Below are 21194 nucleotides of genomic sequence, written 5' to 3' on the forward strand. Positions count from 1 at the left end.
AAATTTTGGGAATAAAGTCATTGTGTTTCAAGAAAAAACATTCAATTTTGAGGGGAAAAATTTTAATAAAATATTGAGAATAAACATTACATTTTAAGAATAAAGTCGTGTTTCGAGAAAAAAGTTTAAATAAAATGTTGAGAATAAACATTAAATTTCGAGAATAAAGTCGTGTTTCCAGAAAAAACACGAAACACAAAAAGTTTAAATAAAATGTTGAGAATAAACATAAAATTTTGAGAATAAAGTCGTATTTTCGAGAAAAACCTCATTAAATTTCAAGAAAAAAGTTGAAATAAAATGTAGAGAATAAACTCATTAAATTTTGAAAATAAAGTTGTATTTCGAGTAAAAACTTGAAAAAGATCACAGAAAAAAGTCGAAATAAAATGATTGAATACGTGTTTATTCTCGACATTTTATTTTATCTTTTTTCTCTAAATTTAATGAGTTTTTTTCTCGAAACATGACTTAATTCTCAAAATTTAATGAGTTTATTCTCAACATTTTATTTCGATTTTTTTCTCGAGTTTAACCTCGCATTATAATGACTTTAATCTCGAGGTGGTTTTATTTTTTTATTATTACTTGGCCCTAATCCTCTTCCATAAATAAAACATTTTTTTTTTTAAATTATTTTATTTTAGCTAAGGTAGCATTTCTCTCTTTTTTTATTTAGTTTCATTTAAACTACTAAAATAAACTAAAAAAAAAAAAATAGACATTTAAAAAGCTAATAAAAATGACAAACACACAAATAAATTACTAAAACTGTAACTGAAAATGAAATAAAAACAGAAAATAAAAATATAAAATATTATTCAAAATATTAACAAAAACTATAATAGCACATTTAAATGGTACTAAAATACACTCTAAAAAAATAAAGGTTCCAAAATTTTTTTTTTTTTTGCATTGATGCTATAAAAGAAACATTTTTTGTTTCAGTGATCATTTTTAATGGTTTTTGTTTTTTTTTTTGTGTGAAGAATCTTCTTCCCCTATAAAGAACCTTTCATGGAATTGGATGTAAAGGGTTGTTCATGGAACCATAGATTCCAAAAAAGAACCTTTATTTTGAAGAGTGTGATACTGATATGAATAAATAGAAGCAAATGTAGCAGCAGTAACTGCGTGGGAGGGTCTTCCTGATATAACTCACAGATAAAACTTTGATTTCTGTCTGATATCAGATGCAGCACATCGAGCCACTATTTACAGTCCTGCATGTAAAGAACATATTCACATGTATTAATCAGTCACCATGAGTTGTAATAACACATTTACTGCAATAACTTTAATCTGCAATAACTCGTTTACAAGCTGCTGTGTTGCTGTGACATTACGAGGGGCTATATACTTCAGCAAAACAACAATACATAATATGCAGGAGTTCTGCAGGAGTATGCACGAATACAACAGGCACATGCAGGACAAACAGCGGTAATGTAGAAGAAATATGCAGGAATATCAGCAATATTGCAGCACTAATATTAATGGAATAGAAATGCACAGCACTGCAGGAATATTACAAAATATACTGTGAGAATATCATTAATACGGCAGATGCTTTTATCCAAATTCAAGTTTATTTGTATAGCAATTTTTGCAATGCATATTGTTTCAAAGCAGCTTCTCAGAAAATGCATGTTTCAATATTTAAATCAGGAAGTGTTCTGTTATCAGTCAGACATATGGCAGTAATAAATCAATACACCTATAAGATAATACAAGTCAATATGTGGTTAGTAAACAATAAGCCTCATGTATTTAGTTAAGTAGACATAATGAACATGTCAGATTGTAATCTAAAGCTTCGGCTAAATGAATAAATGGAAATATAGATGAATATAGAGCGCAGCATTGGTTCCAGAAGTATTTTATCCATTAATTTCTCCCATAGGGATTTCAAAAAAGTCAAGTTATAAGGCATGAACCAAACCAACCAGCTACGTGGAGAATCACAACATTACAAACTTTGATTTGAAGCAAAAAAGTATCTGAAAATCGGACAAAAAGATAAAAGATAGAAGACTGTGTATGGGTTAAGTGAGGAAGAGAACTACAATCCCATGAAGCATTGCGAACAGCATGATCAAATTAAAAATTATGGAGAAATATAAAACTACTCATTTAAATTTTTCATTCGCAGTGCTTAACGGGAGTGGGCGGAGCCAGAGATCTTTTGCTGCATTTTGCTTGTTTCAACTCTGATTGGTGGAATTTCTGTACAGCATCATGGGTAACGTAGTTTTCACCATGAATTCCATTGTTAAACATAATTATTTTAAAAATAAGCTGAAATAATGCGGACTGACAGCTTCAACAGAAGCAAATACCATCAATTAACAACCTCGTAGCTCACAGTAAAGCTGTTTTTAAATAAATTATCATTAAAAATCAATTTCTCTGTGGAGAAAATGAATGTTTTTACTTCCAGAACCCAACTGTTGCACTCTATTGCAAGAACACTGTCAGAATGCACTTTTAGTGGCAGATAAGGCACAAAGTTGTCTTAGTGTCAAGCACAATTGTTGCACATTTTTTCTGACTTCAGTGAATATCAGCAAAACTGTGTGGTGTTCCTGCTCGAGATTTCCAGCGTGCAGCTGTGCGATCGGATCTGAAGACTGAGCGTTACTGCACGTGCTCAGAGAAACTGTATATACATCACATAGATGCTTTTCAGTAAAAGGTGGATTAACTCCGAGACGAATGCTCTGAAATCCCCCTCCGTGGAGCGGCCGCGGGTCAATCGCGACCTTTGAACGGACAGATGCCTGCGGTTACTGTAGCGAGAGCCCTTTCATCTCACCTCTGTCTGATCAGACTCAAAGAGACCGTGACCGATCTGAACCGTGACCTTTCTCCCCTCCACCACAAACACACAGACTCAATGACAGGGGCGAGACACGGCTTCCGCTTCCCAGAATTCACTCCAGAGAGACGCAGCCTCGTTTACAGGCCGGGCATGTAGCGGCAGAGCCATCGGCCACCCACGCATTACTGTTACCTTAACTACTGCAATCTATAGATAGGGGTTATGAAAGGTTATTCTTTCCCAAATTCTGCTTTTTCCAGTTTAATTCTGTTTTAATTGTCCTGGACTTTGTTTTAATGGTTAAATTAGTAGTAATAGTGTTTGAGTTTTGCCACATTATACATTAGAGAAAAGTTATATTTTATATATATACAGTCAAACCAAAAGTTATTCAGACATTTTTGATATATTTTTACTAGTGTGTTCAGGACACTATAGTTGATTTATGTAAGTGAGGATAGCAAAATAAAGTAAACTGTGACATATGACCCCCAAAAATTCTTCATACAGTAAAACTGATAAAAATTTGGGACCAAAAATGATTCAGACACTTTGACCTGACCATGTTTTGCTTAAGTGTTATCTGACATAATTAAGATTATTTTTTTCTGACAGTTTAACTCTGAGATCTTGTCATATTTTATTACTATTTTTTTAAACTATAGTGAATAAACTGAATTAATGAATGAAATGTTCAAGGTGTCTGAATAAATTTTGGTTTGACTGTATATATATATATATATATATATATATATATTAGTATATATTAGTGCTGTCAAACGATTAATCACATCCAAAATAAAAGTTTGTGTTTACATAATATATGTGTGTACTGTGTATATTTATTATGTATATATAAATACACACACATACATGTATATATTTAGCAAAAATACATAACATTTAAAATAACATATATATATATATATATATAATATAAATTATATATAAATATATAAATATACATGTATACATGTAAATATTTATTAAATAAATATATGTATGTGTGTGTACTTATATATACATAATAAATATACACAGTACACACATATATTATTTTTTATTTTGGATATATATATAATTTTATAAAAAAGACTCTTTAAATGTACTTTTGGTAGAAATTGTAAAAGTTTTCTGGGTGCATCTTACAAAATAATAAAAGTTTGTAAATTAAATTTCAGTAATGAAAAAGCATGTCTAATTAATTGAAATCATGAAACTTATACAATTTAACAACAATTTACTAAAAGTTTAATAAAAAGTATATTTTTAGGGCCCTATGAAATACATTTGTATTTTTTCACAAATTCCATTTTATTTTTCCCGAATTCCATGTTTTCTGTTTTTATTTATCTGGATTCCATTTTAATGGTTTAGTTAAATTTAGTTAAAATCAAAACCTTTTTTTTTTTTTTTTCTGGATTTATGATTTAATATAAATTTATTATCAAAAATGGTGGTAATCAAACGAAGGCATAAAACATTAACAATTTAATTTATTTTTAAAATGTAAAATTTCTTTTATTTTTGGGAAACAAAGAGCTGCACAACACAGGTTTACTGTTAAAATTAAAAGAAGAATTGCATGATTATTCCTTAAAAAAAAGTTTTACAAATTTCATATGTTATTACTTTGAGAAGTACATTCAACTGTACAACAGTAATATATTTCTGTCATAATTTCTTTAAGTTGAACCAAACTTTTATTTTGACAGGTTGTCGAAAAGAGTTTCTGTGTGTATTTAATGATAGTTTTCTCAAATGAAATGGTGAAATGTTGCTGAAGAGACGCTCAGAGCGGCTCTGGAGATGAAGATCATGTGTTCATATAGTGAGCGTCTCGCGTGCTTCAGTATGAGTAGTAGACTAAACTGTGCCGCTCATTCATACAGACTTTAAATGCGCTTCAGTATTCACAGACACTAGTCCATATCGCAGGTCAATTCTGTGTACAGCTCTACTTTTCATTAATTCATTCAAACTTTGCCAAATTCTACGGCATTCCGTGTCATACTGTAAATTCCATTTCAATAATTGGATTCCGTGATTTCGTCCGCATTTTCCGCATCACCGAAACCACAGCGCCCTATATAGACAAGCACACTTCCCATAGGCTACAAGGAAAAGTGCATCTAAAAATAAAAAATATTGCATTAACATTTACCCTCATGTCAGTGCCTGGTACACTTTTACTGTAAAAAGCAGCTTGAAAGGAAGTGCTACATTTCATCTTTTGTGTGGGTGTGTACAGTTTTGCAGATTTATGGATTTAATGAAAGTATGCACAGCACAAAATTAATTTTAACTGGCCTTGCATATGAAAGCAGGTGCATGAGCTAAAAATCCCCCATGTGACGTTAATTCAGAAAAATATTTTTTGCTCGTCTATATCTTTTTAATAACTCATAAGCACTTTCTACAGACTCGGGCTGTTAATTGCCCTTCAGCATGAGTAAATAACACTGGTTGGTTTTCTAGGTGAAAGATATTAAACAATAAAACAGAAGATAGCATAAATGATGCAAGCACGAATCATCTCCGGTCCGTCCTAAGCAACAGAGCATCATCTCTCATATCTGGCGTGTGATCTCAGTCAATACACACACAAGCTATTACTGAAGAAGATCTCGCAGTTATGCAATGGTTAAGCTAATGATACTGCGAACTATATACCTCAGACATAACTCACCGAGAAATCAACTGATATTCATAGCTAGCAAAACTTGAAATTGTTATTTGGAGTGTTTCAAATAGAGCAAATGCATTAATAAATCCTGCTCCAACATGTTTCAATAATGCATTATTACATCAATCACAGAAGACTGTCGAAATCAGTCTCACAGGAAGTGAATTCTGCAAGAACATGTACAGGTCTTATTCTTTATCACTTTATCTATCATTTAGCTGTTGTAATGGAACAAATTTTAAATGTCAACACTATTACTATGATTCTGAACAGCAAACCTTTTATAAGTGTGAATGGTGATAATAACTCAAAACACAACCTTTGGTTTACCAGCTCATATCTTAAAGCTCTCACCACATCTGTTACAAAACACCACAGTTCTGCAGCTATTTTTACTGAAGTGCAAAAATGACACTAAATCTCACAGCTCCATCATACAGTCAAAAAAAAAGGTGCTATCCCAACATTTATTATTGTTATTATTACAGTAAAACTGTGGTAAGTTGGTTAATTCCAACTTACCACAGTTTAACAGTAATAATAATAAATGTTGTAACTATGACGTTTAAACATAAACTGTGATTACCAGAGGGATTTTTTGTGAGGTTTGAGACAGATGGACAAACAGATATGATGTTTCCACAAAAACAAGTATATATTTGCTGCTGTTAAATCATAATAAATGAATTTGATCTCCTTAAAATAGCGTAAGGAGCTTTTAGAATGTTTTTTGTATTAGTTACGTCTATTTTTGACTATAGTTTTACTGTAGTAACTGTTGTATTGTAACAGAAAGTGTTTCTTTGAAAGGTCATTTGTGTTTCAATGTAACCCCTGCGCTTCCATTGAATTGAGAATGTTACAGTGTTTCATTTTCAAAATCACAGATTCCAAACAAACGGTTACAATGTTGCAATGCATTCGAACGCACGCACGCACGCGCGTGCGTGCGTGCAGAGTCCGCTCATCACAGTGCCGCGCGGTACCGTTATATTCACACGCGCTTGTCGTCCGCGACCGGCGTCTGTGTCGGTCGGTACCGGAGGGTCTGGACACGCAGGAAATGTCGCGGATCTCGGACGGGCCGCTCGGTCTGAAGCGCTTTTTCTCTTTGCAGAACAACACTAAACACACATACACGTGTTATATTACCTTACTCCGGATCTGACCGGACGTGGAGACCTTCCGAATGAGTTTCTGCGGGGACCCGTGCTCCTGCTCCGGCTCGCTGTCCGACGACTCGGCCTCAGCCGCAGCAGCAGCACCGACCGCCGCCATCCTGCGCTTCAGCCCCCGGGACTCACACTCACAGAGACGTGTTCCAGCGGGACCGGCCGCACAGCGCCGCCACACGGACAGAGCGAACGCGACAGCCCGGAGAGCGAGAGAACGCGCGCCGCCTACCGGACAGAAGAGCTGCAGCTGAGAAAATGTACAAAATTAAGATGCAAGTACACTGTATTTGAAAGAAAGATAGCATAAAGACGAAACCAACTTTGTGTTTATGAAACATTAGTGGAACATAGGTCACCTGACTTAATACACCACCTAAAGATGATTAAAGGGGACCTATAATGCCCCTTTCACAAGATGTAATATAAGTCTCTGGTGTCTCCAGAATGTGTCTGTGAAGTTTCAGCTCAAAATACCCCACAGATAATTTATTATAGCTTGTCAAATTTGCCCCTATTTGGGTGTGAGCAAAAACACGCCGTTTTTGTGTGTGTCCCTTTAAATGCAAATGAGCTGCTGCTCCAGAAGAGGGCGGAGCTTTAACAGCTCACGCGTCAGTTGCTCAACAACAACAAAGCTGGAGAATCTCACGCAGCCAAAATGAGGATTGTCAGTAACGGTGTTCAGCCTTACATTGTTCAAACCGGAGTCGACACTGATGGAGAGACTCAGGAAGAAGTTACAACTTTTAGAATGAAACTGGACGTTTCTGAATGGTTAGTGGATAAATTTATGTAGTTGCTGTGGAGTTGATTCAACTCATCCACTAGCATGTGCCGTCATGTTAATCTTTTGTGCAAATCCAGCGTTGAATTGACCCTCGTTTGTGAAGCAGTCCGGCGTAAAATGACGGCATGACAACAACACTCTACTACAACAACTCTTCCTCTTCTCTAAAGCAGCACAACATGGCCTCACCCCCTTTGTTGAGTGTTCTCAGGGGCGGGGTTTATGTAAATGTTGGGGTTTGTGATGTCACTATCCCGGGAAGAAGCTTGTTGTAGTCCTTAAACAGGGATTTCTGTAAAAGAAAATATCTCTCTTTGCATTGAACTTTGAGTGTCATAACTTTGCAGATGTTGTTTATGCTCAAACAGCAACATTACACACTAACTAAAGTTAAAAAAGTCAAATCATAATCAACTACCCCTTTAACATCATTAGAATAATGGATATTCCCGTAAAGAATTCATTCAAAATTCCAACATCATCCTCTCAGGAAGTGAACCTCTTCTTTTCTTATGTATTGTGTTGGATATCATCGTTTTGATCCAAACACTCCACCAAATAATGAAGGTAAACAAAACAATTCAAGAGCATTATTTGATAAGTCAGCTAATCTGAGTCGGCGTGATGGATGATACATGAGAAAGACATTAAAGAACAATAAAGCCTGAAGCGAAATGTTTAACTCGAGGTTATGGAACAGTCTAGAATATAACCTGTTTCCTGTAAACACACACCCTGACTATAGACCTGATCCTGATGGTTTTGGGCTGGTTACGCAGCACATACAGCGGGTCTGGAACTCAATAAACAGTGTGAAGAAGCGAAGGACAGTAGAAAGCGGGTCAGGAGCTGGGCGGTGCTGTGAAGAAGTAGCCGTGGCTTTGTTTGTGTTTGTGTGTCCAGTTTCACATCTGTGTTTCACATCTCGCCAATGCATACTTCCTCAGAAAAACACATTAGGATGCATTCCCGCAAATAATTCAATAACACATTCTTCTTCGGTGATTCTCACTTTCACAAACACACACACACCTTATACAGCAATTCACTCTTTTCACATGCTATATGATAGGGAAGAAAACAGATGAAATCTGATCCTGATGGGCAATTAACAGAAGTGTCTGTAATTGTAATTCGCTTTTATGTGGATTCAGTTTAATTCAATAACAGCGTCAGTGTTTATTAATTATGAAACAACTTTAAAAGCAGCTCTACAGCTCAGTTTAGTAGAGAGAATCTGATGAAAATAAAGCACAAAGCATGTTTGATGTATATTTCCCTAATTAACTAATTGGGGAATTCCCATTGAATTAAATTGTTCCTCAAGAAACAGCTGAAAACACAATGGATCCACAACTATAAACAAAGCCTCTTGTTCTCTCTTTCTCTTCTTTTCTGCATTTCACTTCTGCATAAACTTTTACTTTAAACCTGCAATTATGTGTGTATAAGTTGCTTGAATAAAAGCTTCTGCTAAATGAACTAATGTAGATGAACCGAACACAAACACAACTTTTAGGACTGACATTTCATACGTGCATTCAAGGAAAGGATGTTTTTTAACACCCATCTCAGGGCAATTTGTCTCCACATAAAATCTTCACAGGTTAAACACAAGTTAGCACCTCTGTATAGATTTGTCTCTCCGCTGGTAAAAACAAACTAAAATCGTCTTTGCTTTAAAAAAAGACACTATGGGAAAAAACATTTTTTTCATGCATCTGTCAATTTTGAGGTTTTTTGACTTTTCAAAAGGTGTTTTTTTTCTGACTAGTGTAAAGAAAACATACAAAATACACTTGTAAGTGTATCTTTTATAGCACTTCATTTATTTGCGTCTGTAGATTTCAATTACAGTACATACCTTTAACTGGGATCTATTATGCCCCTTTCACAAGATGTAATGTAGGTCTCTGGTGTCTCCAGAATGTGTCTGTGAAGTTTCAGCTCAAAATACCCCACAGATCATTTATTATATCTTGACAAATTTGCCTCTATTTAGGTGTGAGCAAAAACACGCCGTTTTTGTGTGTGTCCCTTTAAATGCAAATGAGCTGCTGCTCCAGAAGAGGGCGGAGCTTTAACAGCTCACGCTTCGGTTGCTCAACAACAACAAAGCTGGAGAATCTCACGCAGCCAAAATGAGGATTGTCAGTAACGGTGTTCAGCCTTACATTGTTCAAACCGGAGTCGACACTGATGGAGAGACTCAGGAAGAAGTTACAACTTTTAGAATGAAACTGGACGTTTCTGAATGGTTAGTGGATAAATTTATGTAGTTGCTGTGGAGTTGATTCAACTCATCCACTAGCATGTGTCGTCATGTTAATCTTTTGTGCAAATCCAGCGTTGAATTGACCCTCGTTTGTGAAGCAGTCCGGCGTAAAATGACGGCATGACAACAACACTCTACTACAACAACTCTTCCTCTTCTCTAAAGCAGCCCAACATGGCCCCGCCCCCTTTGTTGTGTGTTCTCAGGGGCGGGGTTTATGTAAATTTTGGGGTTTGTGATGTCACTAACCCAGGAAGAAGCTCATTGTAGTCCCTACCAGCTGTTTGTTGTAGTCCTTTAAAAGAAAATATCTCTCTTTGCATTGAACTTTGAGCATTGAATAAATTTGATTATTTTCATCGTAACTTTGCAGATGTTGTTTATTCTCAAACAGCAACATTACACACTAACTAAAGTTAAAAAAGTGAAATCATAATCGACCACCCCTTTAAAAGCCGTTTTCTCAAAATCTCCACTGAGTCAGAAATCTCCACTTCAGCAGCTTTACATGCACCAAACTTTATTCCTGTTTTATTCCTATCTATATTCTGAAGGTTCTTACAGAGGGTTTGTATATATTTATGTTGCTTGATTTTATTCCTAAAACATAGTGAAAATGTATTTTCAATTTATGGAGTGATAAAAAGAGATATCCAAAATCCCCTCTGTAATAACCTTTGACTCTAATATGATATAAGATATCTGATGTTCCAATTTTTGTTCTAGAAATGTATGCAAATTAGTGCATATTTAATTAGATAATGCCTCATTTGCATATTTAAACATAACATTTCAGAAAATGTGTAATGCAAAAAATGTTTGCAATTCTTAATGTAATCAATCGGCTGTGGAAATATGGTGATTTCTATTAGTTTATTTTTTACCCTATTCACCTGTAGTGTATTAAAGCATTTACAGTGGAAGTCAACACATTAAATGCACACTTTTAAATGCTGAAGTACACCGACAGAAAAATATAGCAACATGACTTAACGTTGTATAACATGGTACGCATAAGGATACCAGAAGGGGATGTGACCTAGCTATTTTTTTTTTTTGGTCTTTTAAAAACTATTCTGTACGGAGCCGAAGGAACAAATTAGTAAATCGTGCGCATGATTTAATTTTTTTTCTTGCATGTCATGTGCGGGGCTCCGTAATTCTGTAAGAAATAAAAAAACATGAAAATGAAAATTTGGTTATTGGTATTTCAGATCCATTGTAAAGTGGCCTTGGGGTCCTGAAAGGCACTACGTATTTAAAAACAAGCAAACAAAGCAAGCAAGCAAAAATAAAATAAAAATACTATGTTTATTACAAAAACACAAGCTACACATTACTTTGTTGTTGTTGTTATTCTTGGTTGAGATGCTCAAAGAAAATGTTTTGTAAGCGGCACAGATCCACAGTGTTTCACTCTTCCAGTAAAACAATCTACAAATGACTTAAAAAATTGTTTCTGCACATTAATCTAGGAAAACTGACACTGTCAAAACCGCATGAAATAAATAGCACAAGAATCACTCTGTAATAATTACAGTGTGACTCTACAGCTGTCAAAATAAAAGATTAAAATAACAAATGCACTGCTGCATTATGGGATACTCGTCAATGCACAGATCTGTGATAAGATATTCAACGTATTATTGTTGCATTTTCTTACAGAAAGAGTATCCTCTGTGTGTATGTGTATGAATGTGTGTGTGAGTGAGATCTGACCTGGATCAGGTCGAAGGACTGCTGTGTTCCCATGCTTCCTTGTATTATAAATCATCTCCAGAGATGCATCGACTCTCTCCTGTTACAGTCCTGACGGAGCCGCGCCTGCTCTCACACTGCTGTGTCACACACACAATGGCTTTCTCCTATTTTCTCTCTACTGTATTATTACTCATGATATTCTGGGCCTAATGAGGTCGAGGAGAATGGAGAGAGAAAAAAATCCAACTCCCAGAGGCCAAACACACAAACACACTCGCACAGGTGCAGCTATATAAGTGTGAGGCGTCTGGACATCAGAGATTTTTTCACATGCTGAGGAAGAGATGCTGCATCACTGGAACATGGTGGGTGATCAATCTGTCTCACTTTCTGTCTGTCCATCCATCTGTCTTGTCAGATTGCTGTTTATTGATGAAAGTCGTTATAGTTATTCACTAATATACAATGCTAAATTTAAGTGCATTATTTTTGTGCATTATTAATTTGACTTTGCTTTAATTTATAGCAAAATGTGCTACATTTATCAGTGGTGTTTGACAAGTCAAATTTGCTTAAACTTAAATCACCAGCTTGCAACCAAACAGAACATCCTTCGCTCTTAAAAGTTAAGGTTCAAAAAGGTTTTATTATTTAATTTAATTGAAATTAATTTAATTTTTTTATTTTATTTTATTATTTTTTTTGCAGCGCTGCCATAGAAGAACCATTTTGGTTCCCCAAAGAACCTATTAGTGATCAATTCTTAAAATAACTTTCTTTTAGCGTGAAGAACATTTTAAAAATCTAAATAACCTTTGGTAACACTTTACTTACAGCCTTTATATATAATGCATTCTAAAAGTATTTTTAATGCATTAATTATGCCTTGTAATGCACCTTATATTGCATTGGATGATCTCATGAATAATTGTATCCACAGTTATAATACTTGTCTATTCTTTGAACACACCTTTAGAAATGATTATGCATTAAAACACTTTTCAGATGTAACATGTAATCTGCAAATATTATAATGAATTTTAACTTTGGTTACAATTATTTATGTAAAGATATAATGCCTTGTAATATACATTATGAATACCTTTATAATGCATGATACAGTGTTACCGTTATAAAGAACCTGTTATGGAATGAAAATGTTCCAATGTTCCAAAAAGAAATTAAGGTTTTTGAGGAAAACATATATTTTCTCCATATAGTGAACTTCAACAGGGACCAACGGGTAGAAGGTCCCAACTGCAGTTTCAGTGTAGCTTCAAAGGGCTCTACATGATCCCAGACGAGGAATAAGTCTAACATTCTTTACAAAAAAAGGTAAAACAACGATGTCAGACAATTTTGAAGTTGGAGGAGAAAATGAGATAGAGTTTTTCACCCTACCGCGGTACTTCCGTCTACGACATGCGTGACCTTTCCAACGTGATTACGTAATGCGTGGCACATCACAGAGCAGTGCAAGACAGCATTTGTGGTTAAAAAGTATATTATTTTTTATTTTTTTAGAAAATGTCCGATGGTTTCTCTAGATAAGACTCTTATTCCTCGTCTGGGATCATGTAGAGCTCTTTGAAGCTGCACTGAAACTGACATTTGGACCTTCAACCCGTTGAACCCCAGTGAAGTCCACTATATGGAGAAAAATCCTGGAATGTTTTCCTCAAAAACCTTAATTTCTTTTCGACTGAAGAAAGAAAGACATGAACATCTTGGATGACATGAGGGTGAGTAAATTACACTGTAAACCCAAATAAGTTGGGCTAACGATGTTCCCAATTTTAAGTAAGCAGAACTATCATGTTTTGAGTTTGTAGTACTCATGCATGTTAATTGCTCCTAACTTGAAGTACTGAGTTAGCTAACTCATACATTTTGATAGCAATTAACATAAAAGGTTTAGTTAATTAACTTTTTTTTATTTTGAGTTCTTGCAAATCAAATGAGTTATTTACTTAACTTTAAACTCTAAGAAAATACAAAAAATGCCAACTTGCTAATTTGCTAACATGTTAACAATAGCATGGTATAGCACTTACTGAATGAGTACAGCAACTTAAAACATGTAACTTGTCTGCTGTCATACCAAGCCGCATGCGCTACTCGTCACCATGATAGTAACTCTCCAAAAACCCACATTAACAGAAACTCTTCTAAATTAGCATAACAAAACATTAATCACTACTAAATTGCCCACTTAACATTAATCTTGCACAAAAAAACATTATATATCACTTAATTTTAGCATTTACTCTCCCTTTCGAGTGCCATGGGCAAAGTATGCTGGGAAATAGAAATCCCAGACCAGTTTCAGTTAAACTTAAGTTAGTCAAAATTAAAAGAAATGAGTTCCTACAACTCAAAACAATGAAACAGTTCAGTTTACTTGAAATATGTCAGTGCTGTGAACTCAAAAGGAAAAGAAAGTTTTAAAAACTCATAGCAGTTAATTTAACTGAACTAATTTGTTCAATTTAAGTTTGTCCTACTAAAACCAATTAAGTATTTTGAGCATTAGGGTTTACAGTTTATCAGGAAATTTTAATTCTGAAGTGAACTAATCCTTTAACTCTATATTTTTGTCTACAGGACATGAGGAGTATTTTTGGGGTGTTGGTTTGTCTGTCTTTCGGCCAGTGTGCTTTACTTCCTGACTACCGCACTACAGAGTTTGGGTTACAGCCTACTGACAACATTTCGATTGCGTCACCATTCCCTCCGGGAGCAGCAGAGCCTGACTTATCCTATTGTCAGATGCTTCTGGAAGCTCCGGTTCCGCCCACAGCGGACCAGGTACCCTGGTACTGCATCTGTTCTGCTTGCTCCGGAAACAGAGGCCAGAAAGGAGACCGAGGCGACCGCGGACTGCAAGGTACAAACACTGAGTTAAACTCCACAGTATTTTATCTGTTGGTTTATTATTGTCAAGGGTTTTACTGACCGAATCTGCTACTCACAGGAGTTCCTGGTAGTCCAGGTCCAAGAGGCCTCACTGGGCTTCCCGGCCGTCCAGGATTCACAGGACGCCCTGGCATAAAGGGTGAGAATTGTTCTATGCATTTTACTTCAGTATGAATGTGTGTGTATCAGTGTTGGGGAAGCTAGTTTGCTCCAAGGTCCTCATAATTAAAAATGAAGCTACATGTTTAAACAAGCAGCATATCGGACTGTTTTTGTACAGCTAAAATAACTGGATGACACTGGAAGCCTTTCACATTCAAGTTGACAATGGCCGCACCCGCTCTTACGTTAAAAATAAGGTGGATTGCTCTTGAATGCATTTCCCAAAAGCATCATAAGCTTAAAGGGATAGTTCACCCAAAAATTTGTGACCAGCATTTTGTTTTGCTTTATGCTTTGCACTTCCACAACGTCAATTCTCACCTAAGCTTACACTACGCCTACGTCATACGTGGGGGTCAGAAGTCACCCTTCCGCCGGGACTCGACTCTCTCGTGAACGCGCATACTGCCGTTACCGGAAGCTATAGTGATTATAGTTTATAAATTTATAAAAATGGATGTTTTTCTTACAAATACCCATCGCTTTGCTTCAGAAGGCCTTTATTAACCCCCTGGAGCATTAGGATTACTTTTATGATGGATGGATGCGCTTTTTGGGCTTCAAAATCTAGGGTACCATTCACTCTCATTATAAAGCTTGGAAAAGCCAGGATATTTTTTTAATATAATTCAATTGTGTTTGTCTGAAAGAAGAAAGTCACACACACCTAGGTAAATTATGGGATCATTTTCATTTTTGGGTGAACTAACCCTTTAAGTAGATCACCGAGACCTTTGGTTAGCTAGTTATCCAACGCTGGTGTTAATTTAAATGAATTGTGTCAATTGTGGTAGTAATGTAATTCACTCATAGGTGAGAAAGGTGAAATGGGAGATAAAGGTGACATTGGTCCCGCTGGATTTTCAGGACCGAAGGGAGACAGGGGGTTCAAAGGTCAGTGAAACTTCACTAATGTTTTATCATTCACACAATGTCTATCTGGTGACCATATTTGTAAACATACTTCTCAGGTGAGAAGGGTGACCGTGGTCTGGATGGTCCTGCGGGAGATCAGGGTCCAAAGGGAGAAGATGGTCAGTGCCCAGAAACCTGTGAGCCCGTACCAGGGGCGGATGGTGCACCGGGTCTTCCCGGCCCTGTAGGTGCACGTGGGTTACCTGGGCTGTCTGGAGACCCTGGTCCCAAAGGACTGAAGGGCGATCCAGGTGTTGCGGGCGTGCCTGGCGTTCCAGGTGTACCAGGGCAGAAGGGTGACCAAGGTCCACAGGGCCTGTGCAATTGTCACGATGGGGCTCCAGGAGCCCAGGGTCAAAAGGGTGATAAGGGTGATAAGGGAGAAATGGGTTTGATAGGGCCACAGGGTCCGAACGGAACCACAGGACCTAAAGGTAATCAGGGAGAAATGGGAATGGTGGGTATGCCTGGACCTTGCTCACCTGCCGTGCAATCTGCTTTCTCCGCCGCTATGCTCACCTCCTTTCCTCTACCGAACCGACCAGTGCCTTTCAAACGTGTCATCTACAACTTAAACCAGCACTACAACCTTGAAAACGGCGTCTACACGGCCCCTGTTAACGGAACCTACGTGTTTAGCTACCATCTGCAAGTGTCCACCCGTATGCTGAGGGTCGGACTCTTCCACAACTTTGAGGCCGTGGTGAGGACAACTACGCCAGTGGAAATGAACACCGCCTCTCAGCAGGTGGTGCTGAGTCTGAGTCAGGGTGACTGGGTGTGGGTGCAGGTGAAAGACACCACCACTAACGGCATTTATACCGGTTCCGAAGCCAGCAGCACATTCAGCGGGTTTCTTTTGTACCCAGACAAATGTGATGACATGTTTGGAAGAGATTTAAGCCCAATCGAGTTCCCCGAAAGAGAGATTGAATGGGAAGCTCCATAAAGACCCACATCTGTACCTTACACTCTTAACCTACACCTTTAACTCTTAACCAACCCCCACATTCTAAACCAGCACCCAAATGTTTATCTACAGCCTAGACCAGGGGTAGCCAACCTTGCTCTTGGAGGGCTACCATTCTGCAGAGTTTAGCTCCAACCCGAATTAAACGTACCTGAACCAGCTAATCGAGGTGCTCAGGATTACTTGAAAGTAACATGCAGGTGTTTTGCAGCAGGGTTGGAATTGAAGTCTGCAGGAAGGTAGCGCTCCAGGAGCAGGGTTGGCCTCCCATGCCCTAGACTTACATCCTAAACTCTTAACTTACACCCTGAAAACTGTAACCTGAACTCTTAACCAACACCCAAAATTCTAAACCAGAATAATGTATCTACTCCCTAGACCTGCACCCTAATCAACCTATCCCCAACATTCTTAACGTTCACCAAAACTAGACCTACACCCAACAATTAATCCTAAACTTTGATCTACTCCTTAGACCTGCGCCCTGATCTATTAACTCACAGCCAGAATTCTAAACTTCTAACTACAATCCTAAACCTACATCCAACAATCTAAGTCTAAACTTTTATGTACTCCTTAGACCTACACCCAACATTCTAAACTTTCACTCAAACTTTTAACTACACCCTAGATCTACACTCCAGGGCAAAAATGGACCAAGCCCAAAATGGTTAAACACAAATTTTTGATCAGGAAATTAGCCAAATTTAAGCAAATGCACTACTTAAAAAGCCATTGCCATCATCAAAGACAAAGTTAAGCTTTTGGCAGAATATGGGAAATTGTGTGTGGAGTCACGAAACACGAGTTGCATGGTGATGCTCCAGAGCACTGTCTTCGAAAATCTGCTGAGAAATATAATAATAAATGCATCTCTACCACAGTGAAGCATGGAGAAAGAGAAGCCATTTCAGCTGTTGGCATTGGTGAGCTACTTCACTGTGAAAAGTCATTTATTGCTTTGGAGTACAGGAAATTATTGCAGAATGGCTTGCTTCCCACATATAAAAAGTTATCTAAAGAGGAATGATCAGATGTTATTTTTCAACAGGGTAATTCTCTTGCCCAAACTGCAAAGACAACCAACAAGTGGCTTGAGAACAAGTCAATCAGCCTCATGTTTTGGCCTGTTCAGAGTCCAGATATGAACCCTATAGTGAATATTTGGTCTCAAATTAAACTCAAACGAACCTAGAGACATTTTTCAACTACTCATGAACTGTTTGAAGCCATTAACATTGAGTGAAACAACACTGACTGCTCCTCCTGTCAAAAGCAGTCTCCAAGTTGGGGAAGGTCATTCCGTGTTGCTTTATCTAGAGTATTTGTGCAATTCTTGCTAATTTCCAGTGATTTGTGATTAAAAAAGACCATTAAAAGACCACTAAATATTTTGCCATTTTGGCTTGCCCCATTTTTTTTTTTTTTTTTTTTTTTTGTACTCCCAACATTCTAAACCCAAACATTTACCTACTCCCTAAACCTACACCCAACATTCTAAACCCAAACTTTTATCTACTCCCTAAACCTACACCCAACATTCTAAACCCAAACATTTAACTATTCCCTAAACCTACACCCAACATTCTAAACCCAAACATTTAACTATTCCCTAAACCTACACCCAACATTCTAAATCCAAACTTTTATCTACTCCCTAAACCTACACCCAACATTCTAAACCCAAACATTTATCTACTCCCTAAACCTACACCCAACATTCTAAACCCAAACATTTACCTACTCCCTAAACCTACACCCAACATTCTAAACCCAAACATTTAACTACTTCCTAAACCTACACCCAACATTCTAAACCCAAACATTTATCTACTCCCTAAACCTACACCCAACATTCTAAACCCAAACTTTTATCTACTCCCTAGAGCAGGGGTATCCAATCCTGCTCCTGGAGGGCCACTGTCCTGCAAGTTTAACTCCAACCCCGGTTAAACACACCTGGACCAGCTAATCAAGGTCTTACTAGGCATACTAGAAACTTCCACACAGGTGTGTTGAGGAAAGTTGGAGCTAAACTTTGCAGTACAGTGGCCCTCCAGGACCAAGTTTGGACACCCCTGCCCTAGACCTCCACCCAAAACTCTAAACTTTCACCCAAACTTTTAACTCCACCCTAAACCTGCAACCTACGTTCTAGACCCACACCCTAATCCAAATGATTTTGTCCTCTCACAAGCCTCTAAAATGATCCACTTTTCCACCTAAACCCCTAGCATTTCTAAAATCCTCCACATTACACAGATTCTATTTTAAGACCACTTTATGTAGTTTGTATGTAGAAGTGAACCTTCGGCTGAACGAAGAGCCTTCTCTTTCACATATTTGGAATGAATTAGTACAGGTGGGTGTGATCGGTGTTTATTTACAGTGTATGTCTTGTAACTTGATTAACTGTATTGTGCCTCCATCAATAGCTGTATTGTACCTCCCACGTAGATCAGTCGTGAGGTTGCTCCCTTGACAGACATGTTTCAGCCGGATGTTTGTAAAGAATGTAAGATGAGCAGGAATCAGCTGTTATATCATCCTCCCAGCTATTCAGTGGAAACACACTGAGGATAAGAGCAAAAATGAGAACAGGAAAGAATGTTTGCACGTCTCAGGATAGGTGACCGGAGAGAAGAGGTACAAGTCAGAGAGGTGTTGTCTTACACAATAGAAGTGTTAAACCCCTGTTAGAGAGAGAAAGGGAGTTCTTTTTACGTAGGATTATTCCGATGATGGGGAACCTCTTACGGTGTTAACTTCACACATTGGGCCTGGGGGAGAGAGGGCCCACCCATAAAATTGTTGTCCAAGGCGCTGTGAATTTTAGCAACAACCTGCAACAATATGACACAACACAACATGACAAGAAATAAAAACAATGATGTTCATGCTCATGTTCTGTGTATTGATTACCCTTATATTTCCAATAAATATTAAACCATTAATCTGACTCCTCATTCTTGTTTGTGTCTTTTTACTTAGACTCTACAAAAGCCATAGGAAATATCTATGACTAGTTAAAGAACATTATTATTCAAATATTTCATTTAGCAATTTGCAAATACAATAGAGTGCTGTATGGGATGACGTATACTTGTAGGCCAAGTTAGCTTCACCCCGATTCCCTCAAAAAAGTAAGATTCAGACAAATCTTTTAATCTTTATTTAAGATCTACAAATTGAAAAAGTTTGCAAGATCACGAGTATAAACACAAGGCTGTAAAAGCCGAGTTTTCCTGTTTGGCGTGACAATGTTTAAAGTCCCAGACAACGTTTGTCACTTATTAGCAATTGCCTTTAAGATACATTTTAGACATATGTATTCTATATCATAGAATAAAACATGAAAATCTTGTGTTAATCACAGACATTGTTTCAGGCATTTAACCAAAACTCATTCAAAAGACCCATTAATTGTATCCCAAATGACGCACTATACACTACAGGTGCTGGTCATATAATTAGAATATCATCAAAAAGTTGATTCATTTCACTAATTCCATTCAAAAAGTGAAACTTGTATATTATATTCATTCATTACACACAGACTGATATATTTCAAATGTTTATTTCTTTTAATTTTGATGATTATAACTGACAACTAAGGAAAATCCCAAATTCAGTATCTCCTTTTGCCTGAATTACTGCAGCAATGCGGCGTGGCATGGAGTCGATCAGTCTGTGGCACTGCTCAGGTGTTATAAGAGCCCAGGTAGCTCTGATAGTGGCCTTCAGCTCTTCTGCATTGTTGGGTCTGGCATATCGCATCTTCCTCTTCACAATACCCCATAGATTTTCTATGGGGTTAAGGTCAGGCGAGTTTGCTGGCCAATTAAGAACAGGGATACCATGGTCCTTAAACCAGGTACTGGTAGCTTTAGCACTGTGTGCAGGTGCCAAGTCCTGTTAGAAAATGAAATCTGCATCTCCATAAAGTTGGTCAGCAGCAGGAAGCATGAAGTGCTCTAAAACTTCGTGGTATACGGCTGCGTTGACCTTGGACCTCAGAAAACACAGTGGACCAACACCAGCAGATGACATGGCACCCCAAACCATCACTGACTGTGGAAACTTTACACTGGACCTCAAGCAACGTGGATTGTGTGCCTCTCCTCTCTTCCTCCAGACTCTGGGACCCTGATTTCCAAAGGAGATGCAAAATTTACTTTCATCAGAGAACATAACTTTGGACCACTCAGCAGCAGTCCAGTCCTTTTTGTCTTTAGCCCAGGCGAGATGCTTCTGACGCTGTCTGTTGTTCAAGAGTGGCTTGACACAAGGAAAGCGACAGCTGAAACCCATGTCTTGCATACGTCTGTGCATAGTGGTTCTTGAAGCACTGACTCCAGCTGCAGTCCACTCTTTGTGAATCTCCCCCACATTTTTGAATGGGTTTTGTTTCACAATCCTCTCCAGGGTGCGGTTATCCCTATTGCTTGTACACTTTTTTTCTACCGCATCTTTTCCTTCCCTTCGCCTCTCTATTAATGTGCTTGGACACAGAGCTTTGTGAACAGCCAGCCTCTTTTGCAATGACCTTTTGTGTCTTGCCCTCCTTGTGCAAGGTGTCAATGGTCGTCTTTTGGACAACTGTCAAGTCAGCAGTCTTCCCCATGATTGTGTAGCCTACAGAACTAGACTGAGAGACCATTTAAAGGCCTTTGCAGGTGTTTTGAGTTAATTAGCTGATTAGAGTGTGGCACCAGGTGTCTTCAAAGTTGAACCTTTTCACAATATTCTAATTTTCTGAGATACTGAATTTGGGATTTTCCTTAGT

The 21194-nt window shown here is 37.5% G+C and overlaps 2 protein-coding genes across 2 annotated transcripts in view; one reads left to right on the forward strand and one right to left on the reverse strand.

Annotated features, from left to right (window-relative positions):
- The window catches only part of LOC127495212 (diacylglycerol kinase delta-like), a 46532-nt gene extending 39356 nt beyond the window's left edge, over window positions 1-7176 (reverse strand). The window contains exon 1 of the mRNA XM_051861915.1: window positions 6660-7176. Within this exon, the coding sequence (XP_051717875.1) occupies window positions 6660-6785 (126 nt within the window). The 5' untranslated portion in view covers window positions 6786-7176. The remainder of the gene's footprint in view (window positions 1-6659) is intronic.
- Window positions 7177-14037: 6861 nt separating this feature from the next.
- On the forward strand, window positions 14038-19339 carry LOC127495202 (complement C1q tumor necrosis factor-related protein 7; the record flags this gene model as incomplete). Its single annotated transcript, XM_051861904.1, has 4 exons — window positions 14038-14332; window positions 14420-14500; window positions 15337-15417; window positions 15495-19339. Coding segments are annotated over 4 exons (1350 nt in total), but the record flags the coding sequence as incomplete, so codon positions are not given.
- Between the last annotated feature and the right edge of the window lie 1855 nt (window positions 19340-21194).

This window comes from Ctenopharyngodon idella, chromosome 15 (assembly GCF_019924925.1).
Source record: "Ctenopharyngodon idella isolate HZGC_01 chromosome 15, HZGC01, whole genome shotgun sequence".
Taxonomy (NCBI): domain Eukaryota; kingdom Metazoa; phylum Chordata; class Actinopteri; order Cypriniformes; family Xenocyprididae; genus Ctenopharyngodon; species Ctenopharyngodon idella.